The sequence below is a fragment of the Octopus sinensis genome, unplaced genomic scaffold, assembly GCF_006345805.1.
Source record: "Octopus sinensis unplaced genomic scaffold, ASM634580v1 Contig17682_ERROPOS258513, whole genome shotgun sequence".
NCBI classification, from domain to species: domain Eukaryota; kingdom Metazoa; phylum Mollusca; class Cephalopoda; order Octopoda; family Octopodidae; genus Octopus; species Octopus sinensis.
Window position 1 is genome coordinate 125,001 of NW_021835233.1, and position 14,957 is coordinate 139,957.

Consider the following 14,957-nt stretch of genomic DNA (forward strand, 5'->3'; position numbering starts at 1 on the left):
TCTTACTCACCTCATTTGTCGAGTCTTACTTCATTTGTCAGGTCTTACTCACTTCATTTGTCGAGTCTTTCTTCATTTGTCAGGTCTTACTCACTTCATTTGTCGAGTCTTACTTCATTTGTCAGGTCTTACTCACCTCATTTGTCGAATCTTACTTCATTTGTCAGGTCTTACTCACTTCATTTGTCGAGTCTTACTTCATTTGTCAGGTCTTACTCACCTCATTTGTCGAGTCTTACTTCATTTGTCAGGTCTTACTCACTTCATTTGTTGAGTCTTACTTCATTTGTTGGGTCTTACTCACTTCATTTGTTGAGTCTTACTTCATTTGTCAGGTCTTACTCACCTCATTTGTCGAGTCTTACTTCATTTGTCGGGTCTTACTCACCTCATTTGTCGAGTCTTACTTCATTTGTCAGGTCTTACTCACTTCATTTGTTGAGTCTTACTTCATTTGTCAGGTCTTACTCACCTCATTTGTCGAGTCTTACTTCATTTGTCGGGTCTTATTCACTTCATTTGTCGAGTCTTACTTCATTTGTCAGGTCTTACTCACCTCATTTGTCGAGTCTTACTTCATTTGTCAGGTCTTACTCACTTCATTTGTTGAGTCTTACTTCATTTGTTGGGTCTTACTCATTTCATTTGTTGAGTCTTACTTCATTTGTCAGGTCTTACTCACTTCATTTGTTGAGTCTTACTTCATTTGTCAGGTGTTACTCACTTCATTTGTTGAGTCTTACTTCATTTGTCAGGTCTTACTCACCTCATTTGTCGAGTCTTACTTCATTTGTCGGGTCCTACTCACCTCATTTGTCGAGTCTTACTTCATTTGTCAGGTCTTACTCACTTCATTTGTCGAGTCTTACTTCATTTGTCAGGTCTTACTCACTTCATTTGTTGAGTCTTACTTCATTTGTCAGGTCTTACTCACTTCATTTGTTGAGTCTTACTTCATTTGTCAGGTCTTACTCACTTCATTTGTTGAGTCTTACTTCATTTGTCAGGTCTTACTCACCTCATTTGTCGAGTCTTACTTCATTTGTTGGGTCTTACTCACCTCATTTGTCGAGTCTTACTTCATTTGTCAGGTCTTACTCACTTCATTTGTTGAGTCTTACTTCATTTGTTGGGTCTTACTCACTTCATTTGTTGAGTCTTACTTCATTTGTCAGGTCTTACTCACCTCATTTGTTGAGTCTTTCTTCATTTGTTGGGTCTTACTCACTTCATTTGTTAGGTCTTACTCACCTCATTTGTCGAGTCTTCATTTGTCGAGTCTTACTTCATTTGTCAGGTCTTACTCACTTCATTTGTTGAGTCTTACTTCATTTGTCAGGTCTTACTCACTTCATTTGTTGAGTCTTACTTCATTTGTCAGGTCTTACTCACCTCATTTGTCGAGTCTTACTTCATTTGTCAGGTCTTACTCACCTCATTTGTCGAGTCTTACTTCATTTGTCAGGTCTTACTCACTTCATTTGTCGAGTCTTACTTCATTAGTTGGGTCTTACTCACTTCATTTGTCGAGTCTTACTTCATTTGTCAGGTCTTACTCACTTCATTTGTTGAGTCTTACTTCATTTGTTGGGTCTTACTCACTTCATTTGTTGAGTCTTACTTCATTTGTCAGGTCTTACTCACTTCATTTGTTGAGTCTTACTTCATTTGTTGGGTCTTACTCACCTCATTTGTCGAGTCTTACTTCATTTGTCAGGTCTTACTCACTTCATTTGTTGAGTCTTACTTCATTTGTCAGGTCTTACTCACTTCATTTGTCGAGTCTTACTTCATTTGTCAGGTCTTACTCACTTCATTTGTTGAGTCTTACTTCATTTGTTGGGTCTTACTCACCTCATTTGTCGAGTCTTACTTCATTTGTCAGGTCTTACTCACCTCATTTGTCAAGTCTTACTTCATTTGTCAGGTCTTACTCACTTCATTTGTCGAGTCTTACTTCATTTGTCGGGTCTTACTCACCTCATTTGTTGAGTCTTACTTCATTTGTCAGGTCTTACTCACTTCATTTGTTGAGTCTTACTTCATTTGTCGGGTCTTACTCACCTCATTTGTCGAGTCTTACTTCATTTGTCAGGTCTTACTCACTTTATTTGTTGAGTCTTACTTCATTTGTTGGGTCTTACTCACCTCATTTGTTGTGTCTTACTTCATTTGTCAGGTCTTACTCACTTCATTTGTCGAGCCTTACTTCATTTGTCAGGTCTTACTCACCTCATTTGTTGAGTCTTACTTCATTTGTCAGGTCTTACTCACTTCATTTGTTGGGTCTTACTCACCTCATTTGTCTAGTCTTACTTCATTTGTCGGGTCTTACTCACCTCATTTGTCGAGTCTTACTTCATTTGTCAGGTCTTACTCACTTCATTTGTCAGGTGTTACTCACATCTGAGTGAGGTTGTTGCCAGTGCTGCTGGACTGGCTCCTGTGCAGGTGGCATGTAAAAAACACCATTTGAGCATGGCTGTTGCCAGTACCACTTTTACCAGAGGATTGGCAAAAGAGAATAATAGAATAAGTACCTGGCTGATAAAATAAAAAGGTACTGGGTGTTGATTCATTTGACTAAAATTCTTCAAGGTGGTGCCCCAGCATGGCCACAGTCTAATGACTGAAACAAATAAAGGATATACATATTAGGAATGAACCTCATAGCTCAGTGAATATAATAATAATAATAATAATAATAATGTGTAGTAAAATTACCAAGTATTCTATACTCTTACTTCAGAAATGAGTAATGACATTGCAAATCTTTCTCTATATATAAAGCTGAAGTTGTCTGTGTTATGGCAGGTTTGGTAGCCTTCAACTAACACTATCTCCTCCGAGACCTTGCGGTGCAAGTTGACCAAAATTGAGAGTCTGATAGAAGAAGGCTTGCTTTTCCTTACGTAGAAGAAAAAATTCAAATCGGTTTATGTTAAGACCAAAAATTATTTACATCAAAAAGGTGCTTTTTTTCTATGAAAATCCCTATTTTTTACAATTTTTTTTACTGCTGTGTCGCCATAGTTTGGTGTATTTCAACCAGAAAAATGTTCACTTAAAGAAAATAACAAACTACATAATGCAAAATTTTTACTAATTTAAAAAAATTCCAATTCTAAAGGGTCGAAACAAACCCAAGGATCGCTGGGTGATACTGCTAGTATGATATATTTTATATAGTGCTTTATATAAACATTAAAAACGATCATTTTTGGGCCTCATTGTTTTAGATGTCTAAGGAGTAGCTGTGTGGTATGTAGCTTGCTAACCAACCACATGGTTCTGGGTTCAGTCCCACTGCGTGGCATCTTGGGCAAGTGTCTTCTGCTGTAGCTCCGGGCCGACCAATGCCTTGTGAGTGGATTTGGTAGACAGAAACTGAAAGAAGCCTGTCGTATATATGTATATATATATATATATATATATATAATATATATATGAAAAAACAAGTCAAAATAGAAAATGCTAAAATAATTTTATAAAGAACATTTCAGTACCGGTTTCGGTCATTTTGAGACCTTTTCAACTGTAACGATTAAATAATTAAATTTAGAAAAATTAGAAGAAAAGTTTTTTTAAAGGAATATTTGTATAGTGTTCAGATATAAGTGGCATTCTGCCTTTCTCTGACTCCCTTGTTTGCACTTGTGTGTTCGAGGTCGTTGTGTTCGAGGTCGTATATATATATATATATATATATATATATAAATATATATATATGTGTGTGTGTGTGTTTGTGTGTCTGTGTTTGTCCCCCCCCCCCAGCATTGCTTGACAACCGATGGTGGTGTGTTTACGTCCCCGTCACGTAGCGGTTCGGCAAAAGAGACCGATAGATTAAGTACTGGGCTTACAAAGAATAAGTCCCGGGGTCGATTTGCTCGACTAAAAGTGGTGCTCCAGCATGGCCACAGTCAAATGACTTAAAAACAAGTAAAAGAGTAAAAGAGATTACAGAAATGAATTTGTTGTAGATTCTGGCAGCGCTTCTGTTTATTCTGAACTCATCCAGAAATTATGCTATAAACAAGGAATTTTTAATTTTTTTTTTTTATCGTTTTCCAGTTTTTCTATAAAAAACATTTTAATAAAAATGATTCTTAAGAAGGAAGTACTTCACCGTTCTAACTCTCATTTATTTTAATGGTAATTTCTTCTGTTTAATTCTCCAGTTATTATTTGGTTTAAACCATCGCTGCTATGGCTATGCTGTTGTTTATAGAATTTTCCCTTTGTTTTCAGAAATTTTGTCACGGTCTTTTGTAAGTCATTTGTCTGGAATTCTTATGATTTTTGCGCAGCTTTATACAGTTTCTCTTGCTGTTTTATTGTAAGGAATTTTATGTGATTTTTATATCTTTATTTTTGAATGCATTTATATCTGAATCAATGATAAAGACATGAAGATAGAAATGAAGTGAGGAAAATAGCAGAAAACAATTGTATTCATGTAAAAGAGTCACAAATAACATCTATTTGTCTCTCAAATAAATTAAATAAAATTTTTCATCAGTTGTGTCCTATGGTTGTTACGACCAACTTTTACAAATTGGTTTGGTATTTTATCTGTAAGAAACCTGTGAAATATCTTTAAATATTATGATTACACAGCTAGCTGAGAGAGAGAGAGAGAGAGAGAGGGGACAAAAGAGAGAAATTTTGGAAAGAAAGATAAAACAGATAAAAAGGTAATATCTACATGTTCTTGAAAATATGGTTTAAAGTTTTGTTTTTATGATATAAAATGCAGAAAATTAAATAAAACTTACAAGCTTTATTTCGGAATATATTTCCTTGGGAAGAAAATGGTTAGGTTTGTCTAAAAATAAAACGGAATTGCATTTGGAATAGTTTACAGATCATACAAGTTTATGTAGGTGTATTTTAAACTTATGATGATAATGATGATGATGATGATGACGACGATGATGATGATGATGGCGATGATGACATTTGTGTTCAGTAATACTACTACTACTGCTGTTGTTGTTTAGTTTAAGTTTAGGTTGATGCACATTTGGTATATTGAATTAAGGTAAATACAGTGTCACATGTATTGGAATGTCTGAACTCTGTTGTAACCTGCTTTCAATTCCTGCTAGTGGCCATTTCGCTTCACATCATCATCATCACCATTATTTAACATCCATTTTTTTCATGCTTGCATGGATTAATAATATAAAAAGAAACAGAAAGCCAATCAGATGCTGGGTTGAATAAAATAAACTGTTCTCCTTCTCCAAGATTTCAGACTTTGTGCTTATTGTAGAAAGGATTATTATTATTATTATTCAGTTGTCTTATTTTTATCATGTGCTTTGACTGCATTACTGAGTGCAGCTCTGTGTGCCTTGGGTATGTGCTGTGGTTTCTTGTGGTGCTTTTATTCTCACTGTCTTGAAAGTGCTTTACATAGGATGTGTCTTCTTATAATTATTAAGATATGTAGGAAGGCTCCGAATGGGGTACTGGGGAGTAGCGTCCCTGCTTTCCTGAGCTAGTTTTCCACCACATTTCTCAAAAATTGTGGTAGAGGCCTTGGTCTCGGGACCACTCATGTCAAGAAACTGAGGTTGGTGGGTAAGCAAGGGCATGCTCCTTGTAGAAATTCTAGCTCCAAAAAAGCTTCATTATAGCAAAGGAGAATGGGCACCAGCCAGCCCAAAGATTGCTATGGCATTGAGGTAGATCTGGCCACCCCTGTTAACGGTGAGAAAATCTGGATTTTAAACACTGGATCATGATGGCAGAATTGTTAGTGCATTTGACAAAATGTTTAGCAGCATTTCCCCTAGTTCTTTACATACTGAGTTCAAATCCTGTTGGGATCAACTTTTAATTTCATCTTTTCTGGGTCAATAAAATAAATTCCCCCTCAAGCTCTGTGGTTGATCAACTAGACCCTCCTTCTAAAATTCCTGATTTCTATAAGTGCCAAAATTTGAAACCCTTGACTTAACTTTTCATCCTTTTGAATTTGGTAAAAGAAGTACCAGTGACGCACTGGGGTTGATGTGATTGACTAACATCCTCTCCACAAGATTGCTGGCCTTGTTCCTAAATTTGAAACTTTTATTATTATTGTATGAATGATGAATGTGAAGGTACATGGCTCAGTGGTTAGAGCATTAGGCTTACAATCATGAGGTAGTGAGTTCAATTCCTGGACCGGGCTGTGTGTTGTGTTCTTGAGCAAGGCACTTTATTTCACATTGCGCCAGTTCACTTGTCTGTAGAAATAAGTTGCGACATCACTTGTGCTGAGCTGAATCAGCCTTTGTCTTTCCCTTGGACAAGAGCATGATCGTTGTCAGAGCGACTATCTGGCCTCCATGCCGGTAGCACATAAAAGACGCCATTCAAGCATGATCGTTACCAGCATCACCTTACTGGCACCTGTGCCGGTATCATGTGTAAAAGATTTGAGCGAGGTCGTTGCCAGTACCGCCTGACTGGCCCTGTGCCGGTGGCACATAAAAGCACCCACTACACTCTCGGTGTGGTTGGCATTAGGAAGGGCATCCAGCTGTAGAAACTCTGCTAGATCAAGATTGGGGCCTGGTGCAACCATCTGGCTCGCCAGCCCTCAGTCAAATCGTCCAACCCATGCTAGCATGGAAAGCGACCGTTAAACGATGATGATGATGATGATGATGATGATGATGAATCTTGGTGGTATGGAGAAGGGAGACTGGTATGAATGGGTGACTGCTGGTCTTCCATAAATAACCTTGCCTGGACTTGTACCTCAGAAGGGGAACTTTCCAGGTGCAATCCCATGGTCATTCATAACTGAAGGGGGCCTTTACTGTTATGAATTATGAATTTGCATTCATTTGACTCATGTGAGCCTGGAAAACCAGACATTAACACGAAAATGATGTAGATAACTTTGCTTGTAATTAACAGAGAAACTATATTCTTTTGTAGAAGAAGAACTTTCCTCTCAGCATTTGGCTGGAAAAATATTGAATTAAAAATAGCACCCTAAAACTTTGAACAATGTTTTTAAGTTTGTCATGTCTTATTGATGGAATCCATAAAAAAAAAAAAAGAAAACCTACCATCCGTTTTAGCAAATCTAATTTCCTTTATCTCTAAAAGTGTCACCGTTTTCACCATAAAAAGCTTCTTTCACATGTATATTGTTTTGGTTCTTCGTTTTTATAGCAACCAACCAGAGCATTGTGTGAAGCTATACTCTTTGCACGTCAATAATTTTTCTTGTATGAAATAAAATAGATATAAATCTTTCTTTGTCTCGTTTTCTGATGATGGCTTGAAGCTAAGTGAGATTTTTCCACACCAGTAATATTTCTGTGTTTCTGTTTATTTATTTGTTTTTTTTTAATGTCTTACTTTAAATTATTTCCAGATTGGTCGAGACATTAAACTTGGATATGATCCCTGTTTCATCAAGTGGTTCCACAATGGGGAATATATCATATGCGGTGGTTCAGACAAACAATGCAGTCTCTACAGCAAAGTTGGGCTGAAATTAGACGCAATTGGAAATGAAGAGACCTCATGGTTAACATGTTGTGCTGTCCAAGTGAACTCAGAAAACATAGTGAGTTGGGAGTACCATTTCTTCTCCTATTTTTTTCATGTTTTTTTACCTTAAAACAGTGCTTCTCAAGCATTTTTGTAACTACTGCTTCTTGCCCTATTCTTTTACTCATAGCTTATCAGTACAACCTCCAACCATGCTATGATTCCGCAAAATTAAATATACGAGTGTGATCATTACCAGCGTCGCCTTACTGGCACTTGTGCCCCGTGCTAGTAGGGTGCTAAGAGCACCATCCGAGTGGGATCATTGCCAGAGCGGCTAACTGGCTTCCGTGCCGTAGGCATATAAAAGGCACCATTTGAGTGGGATCGTTACCAGCATCGCCTTACTAGCACCTGTGCCGGTGGCATGTGTAAAAAGATTCGAGCGAGGTCGTTGCCAGTACCGCTTGACTGGCCCCCGTGCCGGTGGCATGTAAAAGCACCCACTACACTCTCCAAGTGGTTGGCCTTAGGAAGGGTATCCAGCTGTAGAAACTCTGCCAGATCAAGATTGAAGACTGGTGCAGCCATCTGGTTCGCCAGCCCTCAATCAAACTTCCAGCCCATGCTAGCATGGAAAGTGGACGTTAAATGATGATGATGATGATGATGTTACTTTTAGTCATAAGGTATTGGAATCTTATATATATACCATTCTGTCTAAATAATGGATCTACAAATACAATATCCCTGCATATCTCACATCTGTTTTCATTCTTCCACCTCATACTCTACTTTGTATCTTACCTAAATTAACTATTGCTTAACCATTATCTCACACCGTCTCCGATGAAGGGATATAATAAATATCCTAGAAACAGCTGTAAGACTTATTTATAAATGTTCTAAAATCTACACGGCCTTGGTTTTTTTTATCTCATTATGAAAAAAATTTTTTATATACACACGCTGATATATGACCTATGTTAGACCCCTTATTCACATAAACACTGAATCTCGAGATTAACTATAGTCTATCCATAGCACTTATTCAGCATTACCTGACACCTTTGGGTCTCACTGATACCTTTGGGTCTCACTGACACCTTTACCTCACATAACCTATATACATATATATATATATATATATATATATATATATTATATATATATATATATATATATATATGTATATATATATATATGCATACACTTGTCAGGTTATCTTATGCTGTAGTTGCTGTGGGTGTCTTTATTGCATGTATGAAAATATCTAAAAATATTGACTATGTCTTTTGAATTATACTTTTGTTTATTATTTTACATGCATAGATTGGTGTGTATGTTAGATTTTGGTTATTTACTAATTTGCATTTCAGCCCCTAATATTATAGTTGATGATGGCATTGTTGGTGTGACTGTGGCTTACCATACCATGACTTGTAATTTCTTTTGTAAAGTTAGTATTTATATAGAAGATAAAGACTAAAAGAAAATGTACATACGTATTTATCATCTTCCATTTACTCTCCCCATTGACCCTAATACCTTTACAAATTTTCCATTGCCCCTCGCCTCAGAAACAGTACTGCTCTCTTTTATTATATACATACATACATCGACTACGATTGGAGGTGTTTTTACTTGCCACTAGCATGGAAGCCAGTCAAAGCCGCACTGGCATTGTCCATGCTCAGATAGTGCTTTTTACATGCTACTGGCACAGGGGCCACAACTACAATTTCCATTTAATTTGATTTTGATATTGATGTTGATGTTGATGTACTTGACCCATTCTCCTCTTGCATGGCATATATATATATATATATATATATATGAATTATAAATTAGAGATAAAACCACTATTATGCAACTCAAACGGTGATAGACATAAACCAAGGCCTCTACCACAAGTTTTAAGAAATGTGATAGAAAACTAGCTCAGGAAGGCAGGGATGCTACTCCCTGAGACATCTTTTGGAGCCCCCCAAAAGTAAGAAAAAAATTTAATCCAAGATGATGGACAAAAGACAAAATAAATAGTAAATGAGCAAAACACGGCCTTACAGCCAAAAAGACAACGATGGTAGGTAACGCTTAGAAGAAATCCTGAAGGATATGGAAATAGCATGATAGAGAAATTTTTGGCGACCAAATGGCTGGGCTGCCGGTGTGAGAAAGAGAAAGAAGGAAAGCTGGCCATAGGTCCTGTGTCAGCAGCAAGTAGGAGAAAGGAAGAGAGAATGACAGAGAGAAAATAGAGTGAAAATAAGGGAAGAAATGAAGGGGTAAAAGGGAAGGAGAATGGTTACAAATACAAGTGAGAGAGAGCGAGAGAGAGAAAAAGAGGTAAGTGGACAGGCTAATGAATAATATATATATATATGGCCCCCCGTGCCGGTGACATGTAAAAGCACCATCCGTTTGTGGCCGTTTGCCAGCTCTGTCTGACACCTGTGCGGGTGGCACGTAAAAAGCACCCACTACACTCTCGGAGTGATTGGCGTTAGGAAGGGCATCCAGCCGTAGAAACACTGCCAGATCTGACTGGGCCTGATGAAGCCTTCCAGCTTCACAGACCCCAGTTGAACCGTCCAACCCATGCTAGCATGGAAAACGGACGCTAAATGATGATGATGATGATGATGATGATATATATACACACACACACTTGGTTGTGGAAGGCCAGCAGTCGCCCATGCATACTGGCCTTCCCTCTCCACCCCACTGATGTTGTCCAAGGGAAAGGCAAAGGCCAATACAGCTTGGCATCAGTAATGTCGCAACTCATTTCTACAGCTGAGTTAACTGGAGCAACCTGAAATGAAGTGTCTTGCTCAAGAACACAACACGTAACCCAGTCTGGGAATCAAACTCACAAACTCATAATCGAAGCTCTAACCACTGAGCCACACATATATATATATGGCAATAGTGAGGGATTATCAATCCAGGCAAATTACTTCATAAGCTCTTTGTACCTATAATGATTACTGGAAACAACTGTAAGCCATGTTTACTCTAATAAAGGAAAAATGTGTAATGGCCATTACTTATACCTTGTCCTTTCTCTCTCTCTCTCTGTACATATATATATATATGCATACGAGGGGCGTTCAATAAGTAATGCCCCTGATCCACTTCCCATAGCAGTAGAGCAACGAAACTTGGCACAGTTATTAGTCTTTTTCTACATAGGAACAACCCAGAGTTACGCGTTTCTCGCATCGTTTGATGCAGCTCTGGAGACCGTTTTCGTAGAAGACCCGAGCTTGGTCCTCCAACCACGACGTGACTTCAGAAATCAAGGCTGCATCATCTGGGAAACGCTTTCCTTTCAAAAACAACTTCATGGTTGGGAAGAGGTGAAAATCAGAGGATGAAAGGTCAGGAGAGTAGAGGGATGGGGTAATAGTTCATAGCCGCACGCCTGTGCTTCTGATCTGGCGACACGCGAGTTGTGGACCGGAGCGTTGTCCTGCAAGAGGAGGATGCCTTTGCTGATCTTGCCCCGCCTCTTGGTTTTGATAGCTTCTCTTAATTTCCTCAAAGGTGAAGCATGATAGGCTCCTGTAATTGCGGTACCCTTTGCCAGGAAATCTGTCATCACTAGTCCGTCCTGGTCCCAGAAGACTGTAAGCATGACCTTGCCAGCGGAGGGCTGCACCCTTGCCTTCTTTGGAGGAGGTGAGTCATGGTGCTTCCACTGCATTGACTGGGTTTGGTCTCTGGAACATAGTGATGGACCCAGGTCTCATCCTGTGTAATCAGTCTTTTGAAAAATTTTGACTCATCTTCTTGGCACATCCCTAAATTCATCCTCGAGCACTCGACGCGTTCTTGCTTCTGGAAAAGTGTGAGCAACCTGGGAATCTATCTGGCAGACACCTTTTGCATATGCAAATGGTCATGAATGATAGTTTCCACAGACCCAGTACTAATCTTGACCTCATGGGCTATTTGGCGAATAGTTATGCGTCGATCATTCAAAATGGCAGCCTCAACTTGACGGACAGATGCCTCATCAATGGCAGAAGAGGTGCGACCAGATCTGGAAGCAGTTTCCACAGAGTTCCGACCATGTTTGAATTCAAGATGCCAGCGTTTTACAAGATCATATGATGGGGCATCATCACCATAAGTTACTTTCATTTCATCAAAAGTCCCCTGTGGTGTGCGTCATTTCAAATACAAAAACCGGATCACTGCTGGACACTCAGGCTCCATTTCCCACTTGACTCATTTAAACACCTGTAAATCAGAAACCACAATTAGTTCGGAGCTGTAATTTGCCACGTAATCTATAGAAATATAAATAATTGCACATGCAAAGTTTCAGCTAGATCAATCAACGGCAAGTGGGTCAGAGGCATTACTTATTGAACGCCCCTCGTACATACATATACTCTTTTACTCTTTACTCTTTTACTTGTTTCAGTCATTTGACTGCGGCCATGCTGGAGCACCGCCTTTAGTCGATCAAATCGATCCCGGGACTTATTCTTTGTAAGCCTAGTACTTATTCTATCGGTCTCTTTTGCCGAACCACTAAGTGACGGGGACGTAAACACACCAGCATCGGTTGTCAAGCAATGCTAGGAGGACAAACCCCCCCCCCACACACACACATACACACACACATATATATATATATACATATATACGACAGGCTTCTTTCAGTTTCCGTCTACCAAACCCACTCACAAAGCATTGGTCGGCCCGAGGCTATAGTAGAAGACACTGGCTCAAGATGCCACGCAGTGGGACTGAACCCGCAACCATGTGGTTGGTTAGCAAGCTACTTACCACACAGCCACTCCTGCGCCTATGAATTTATTCATTAAGACAAAATGAGAAAATTCTTCGTTAGCATTGTCATTTATTGCTGATTCATGGCCAGATGTCTTGCAACATTTTTACCAATTGAATTCTTCAAATAAATGTAAAATTTGCATAGCAGACTTGTTGTAGGCGATCACAATTAATACAAGACATCGTTTGTTTTTAGAATATTTCTTAAAATCCTGTTTCACTCAGAACAGAGACAATTTAATTATTCTTGATGTCATTTTTTTTCTTCTTGTTTTTCCTTTTTTTTTAAAACTTTATTTAATTTTATTTATTCAAAAAAATTACTTTTTCTTGCTGATTTAGAATTTGCATGAATTTGTGGAAATCGATTTTAGATTGTTGAAAGAAAATTTAATGTTATGACTATAATTTCTTTAAAACACCTGAGAACAAAAAAATTTGAAATAAAAAAAAAATGTCTTTTTTTTGTTGTTTTCTTGTCAATCATTTCATATAGAGTTGATTGAGAAATAGCTTGACAGAAATATTCTATGCTGATTGGAGGTGTGTTAAAGACACAGGTTGACCACCTTACACGCAGGTGTACATCATATGCTGACGCAAGCTAATTAAGGCACTTTTATGTGTTTGCTTGACTTGCAAGAAATAGCAGCCAAATTTCCCTCCATGTACACTCTTGCTTCTTTATAGAAATAAACGATACTTTGGATGAGACCCCTAGCGGTTGAAGGAATCTGTGGAAGAGGTAGACCCAGGAAGACCTGGGATGTAGTGGTGAAGCATGACCTTCGAACATTAGGTCTCACCAAGGCAATGACTAGTGACTGAGACCTTTGGAAATATGCTGTGCTTGAGAAGACCTGGCAAGCCAAGTGAGACCATAACCCATGGCCTATGCCAGTGGTGTAACCAGCCTACTTATGCATACCTTTCCTTCATTGGACACTAAACTCTGCTTGCGAAGACCTGTTGAGGCAAGTGAATTCGAAATCAAATACAATGACTGACATCCATGCTAGTGGAGCGCTAAGAGCACCATATGAGCGTGATCGTTGCCAGAGCAGCAAACTGGCTTCTGTGCCAGTCACACATAAAAAGCATTATTCAAGTGTAATGGTTACCAGCTTCGCCTTACTGGCACTTGTGCTGGTGTCTTGTGAAAAAACATTTGAGCGAGGTTGTTGCCAATGCCACTGGACTGGCTCCTGTGCAGGTGGCACATAAAAAACACCACTTGAGCGTGGCTGTTTTCAGTACCCCCTGACTAGCCCTCATGCCGGTGGCACATAAAAGCACCCACTACACTCTTGAAGTGGTTGGCTTTATTAAGAGCATCCGGCTGTAGAAACGCTGCCACAATATACATGTGAAAGAAGCTTTTATGTTGAAAACGGTGACACTGTTAGAGATACCTATTTCTTTACTACCTACAAGGGGCTAAACACAGAGAGGACAAACAAGGACAGGCATAGGGATTAAGTCGATTACATTGACCCCAGTGCATAACTGGTACTTAATTTATTGACCCCGAAAGGATGAAAGGCAAAGTCGACCTCGGCGGAATTTGAACTCAGAACATAATGACAGACGAAATACGGCTACGCATTTCGCCTGGCGTGCTAACGTTTCTGCCAGCTCCATGTGATATATCTGTATCTTCCATCTCACAAGCTCACTTCAAAATAGTTCTAAGAATTCAGAATTTATGACCACACAGCAGTCTCTTGTTCTTTATGGTACAAATAACAAACAACCAGCACATTTTTTTATAGCAATTTTTTTCTCTCCTTTTCATTTTGCTTTTCTTTTTTTCTTTTTTTTGGTATTTTTGCCACGCTGACTTGTGAAAATTAGTGTCTTTTATTGTCATCTTCCATAAATGTTGGTTTATCTTAGTTTTTACTTCTGTTGCCTTTCTAGGTTACTGGAAGCGAAGAAGGAAACATACGGTTCTACCAAGTTTCAATGTCCACAATTCATGGCTTATACAAGGATCGATACGCATACAGAGAAAACATGACGGATGTTATTATTCAAAATCTTATAACAAATGAAAGAGGTAAATAGCATATGTATATATGTGTGTGTGTATGTGTATATATATATATATATATATATCATCATCATCATCATCATCATCATCATTTAATGTCTGTTTTCCATGCTAACATGGGTTGGACGGTTCGACCGGGGTCTGGTAAGCCATGGAGGCTGCACCAGGCTCTAGTCTGATTTGGCAGTGTTTCTACAGCTGGATGCCCTTCCTAACGCCAACCACTCCGTGAGTGTAATGGGTGTTTTTTTACGTGCCACCGGCACAGGGGCCAGAGCAGGCTGGCAAACGGCCACGATCGGTCGGTGCTTTTATGCGTCACCGACACGGACGCCAGTCAGGCGGCACTGGCATCTGCCACATTCGGATGGTGCTTTTTACGTGTCACCGGCATGGGTGATGAGGATCATGATGCTGATGAATGACATTGAGTGTGTAGCTGTTGACAGTGGCATGATGATGAATGTTTTTGACTTGTAAAAATCATTATCAATATGGCATTGTATAGTATTGCGCCCTCCTTGCATATATCAGTGGGCCATGCAGTATCACTAATCTCAATCTGAGCATAGGTACCTAATGTTAGCTC

General features: G+C 39.0%; 1 protein-coding gene across 1 annotated transcript in view; it reads left to right on the top strand.

Annotated features, from left to right (window-relative positions):
• The window catches only part of LOC115231173 (intraflagellar transport protein 122 homolog), a gene marked incomplete at its 3' end in the record, with an annotated part of 216,417 nt that overhangs the window by 85,423 nt on the left and 116,037 nt on the right, over positions 1-14,957 (top strand). The window contains exons 7-8 of the mRNA XM_029801251.2: positions 7,385-7,579; positions 14,236-14,374. Of these exons, the coding sequence (XP_029657111.1) occupies positions 7,385-7,579; positions 14,236-14,374 (334 nt within the window). The remainder of the gene's footprint in view (positions 1-7,384; positions 7,580-14,235; positions 14,375-14,957) is intronic.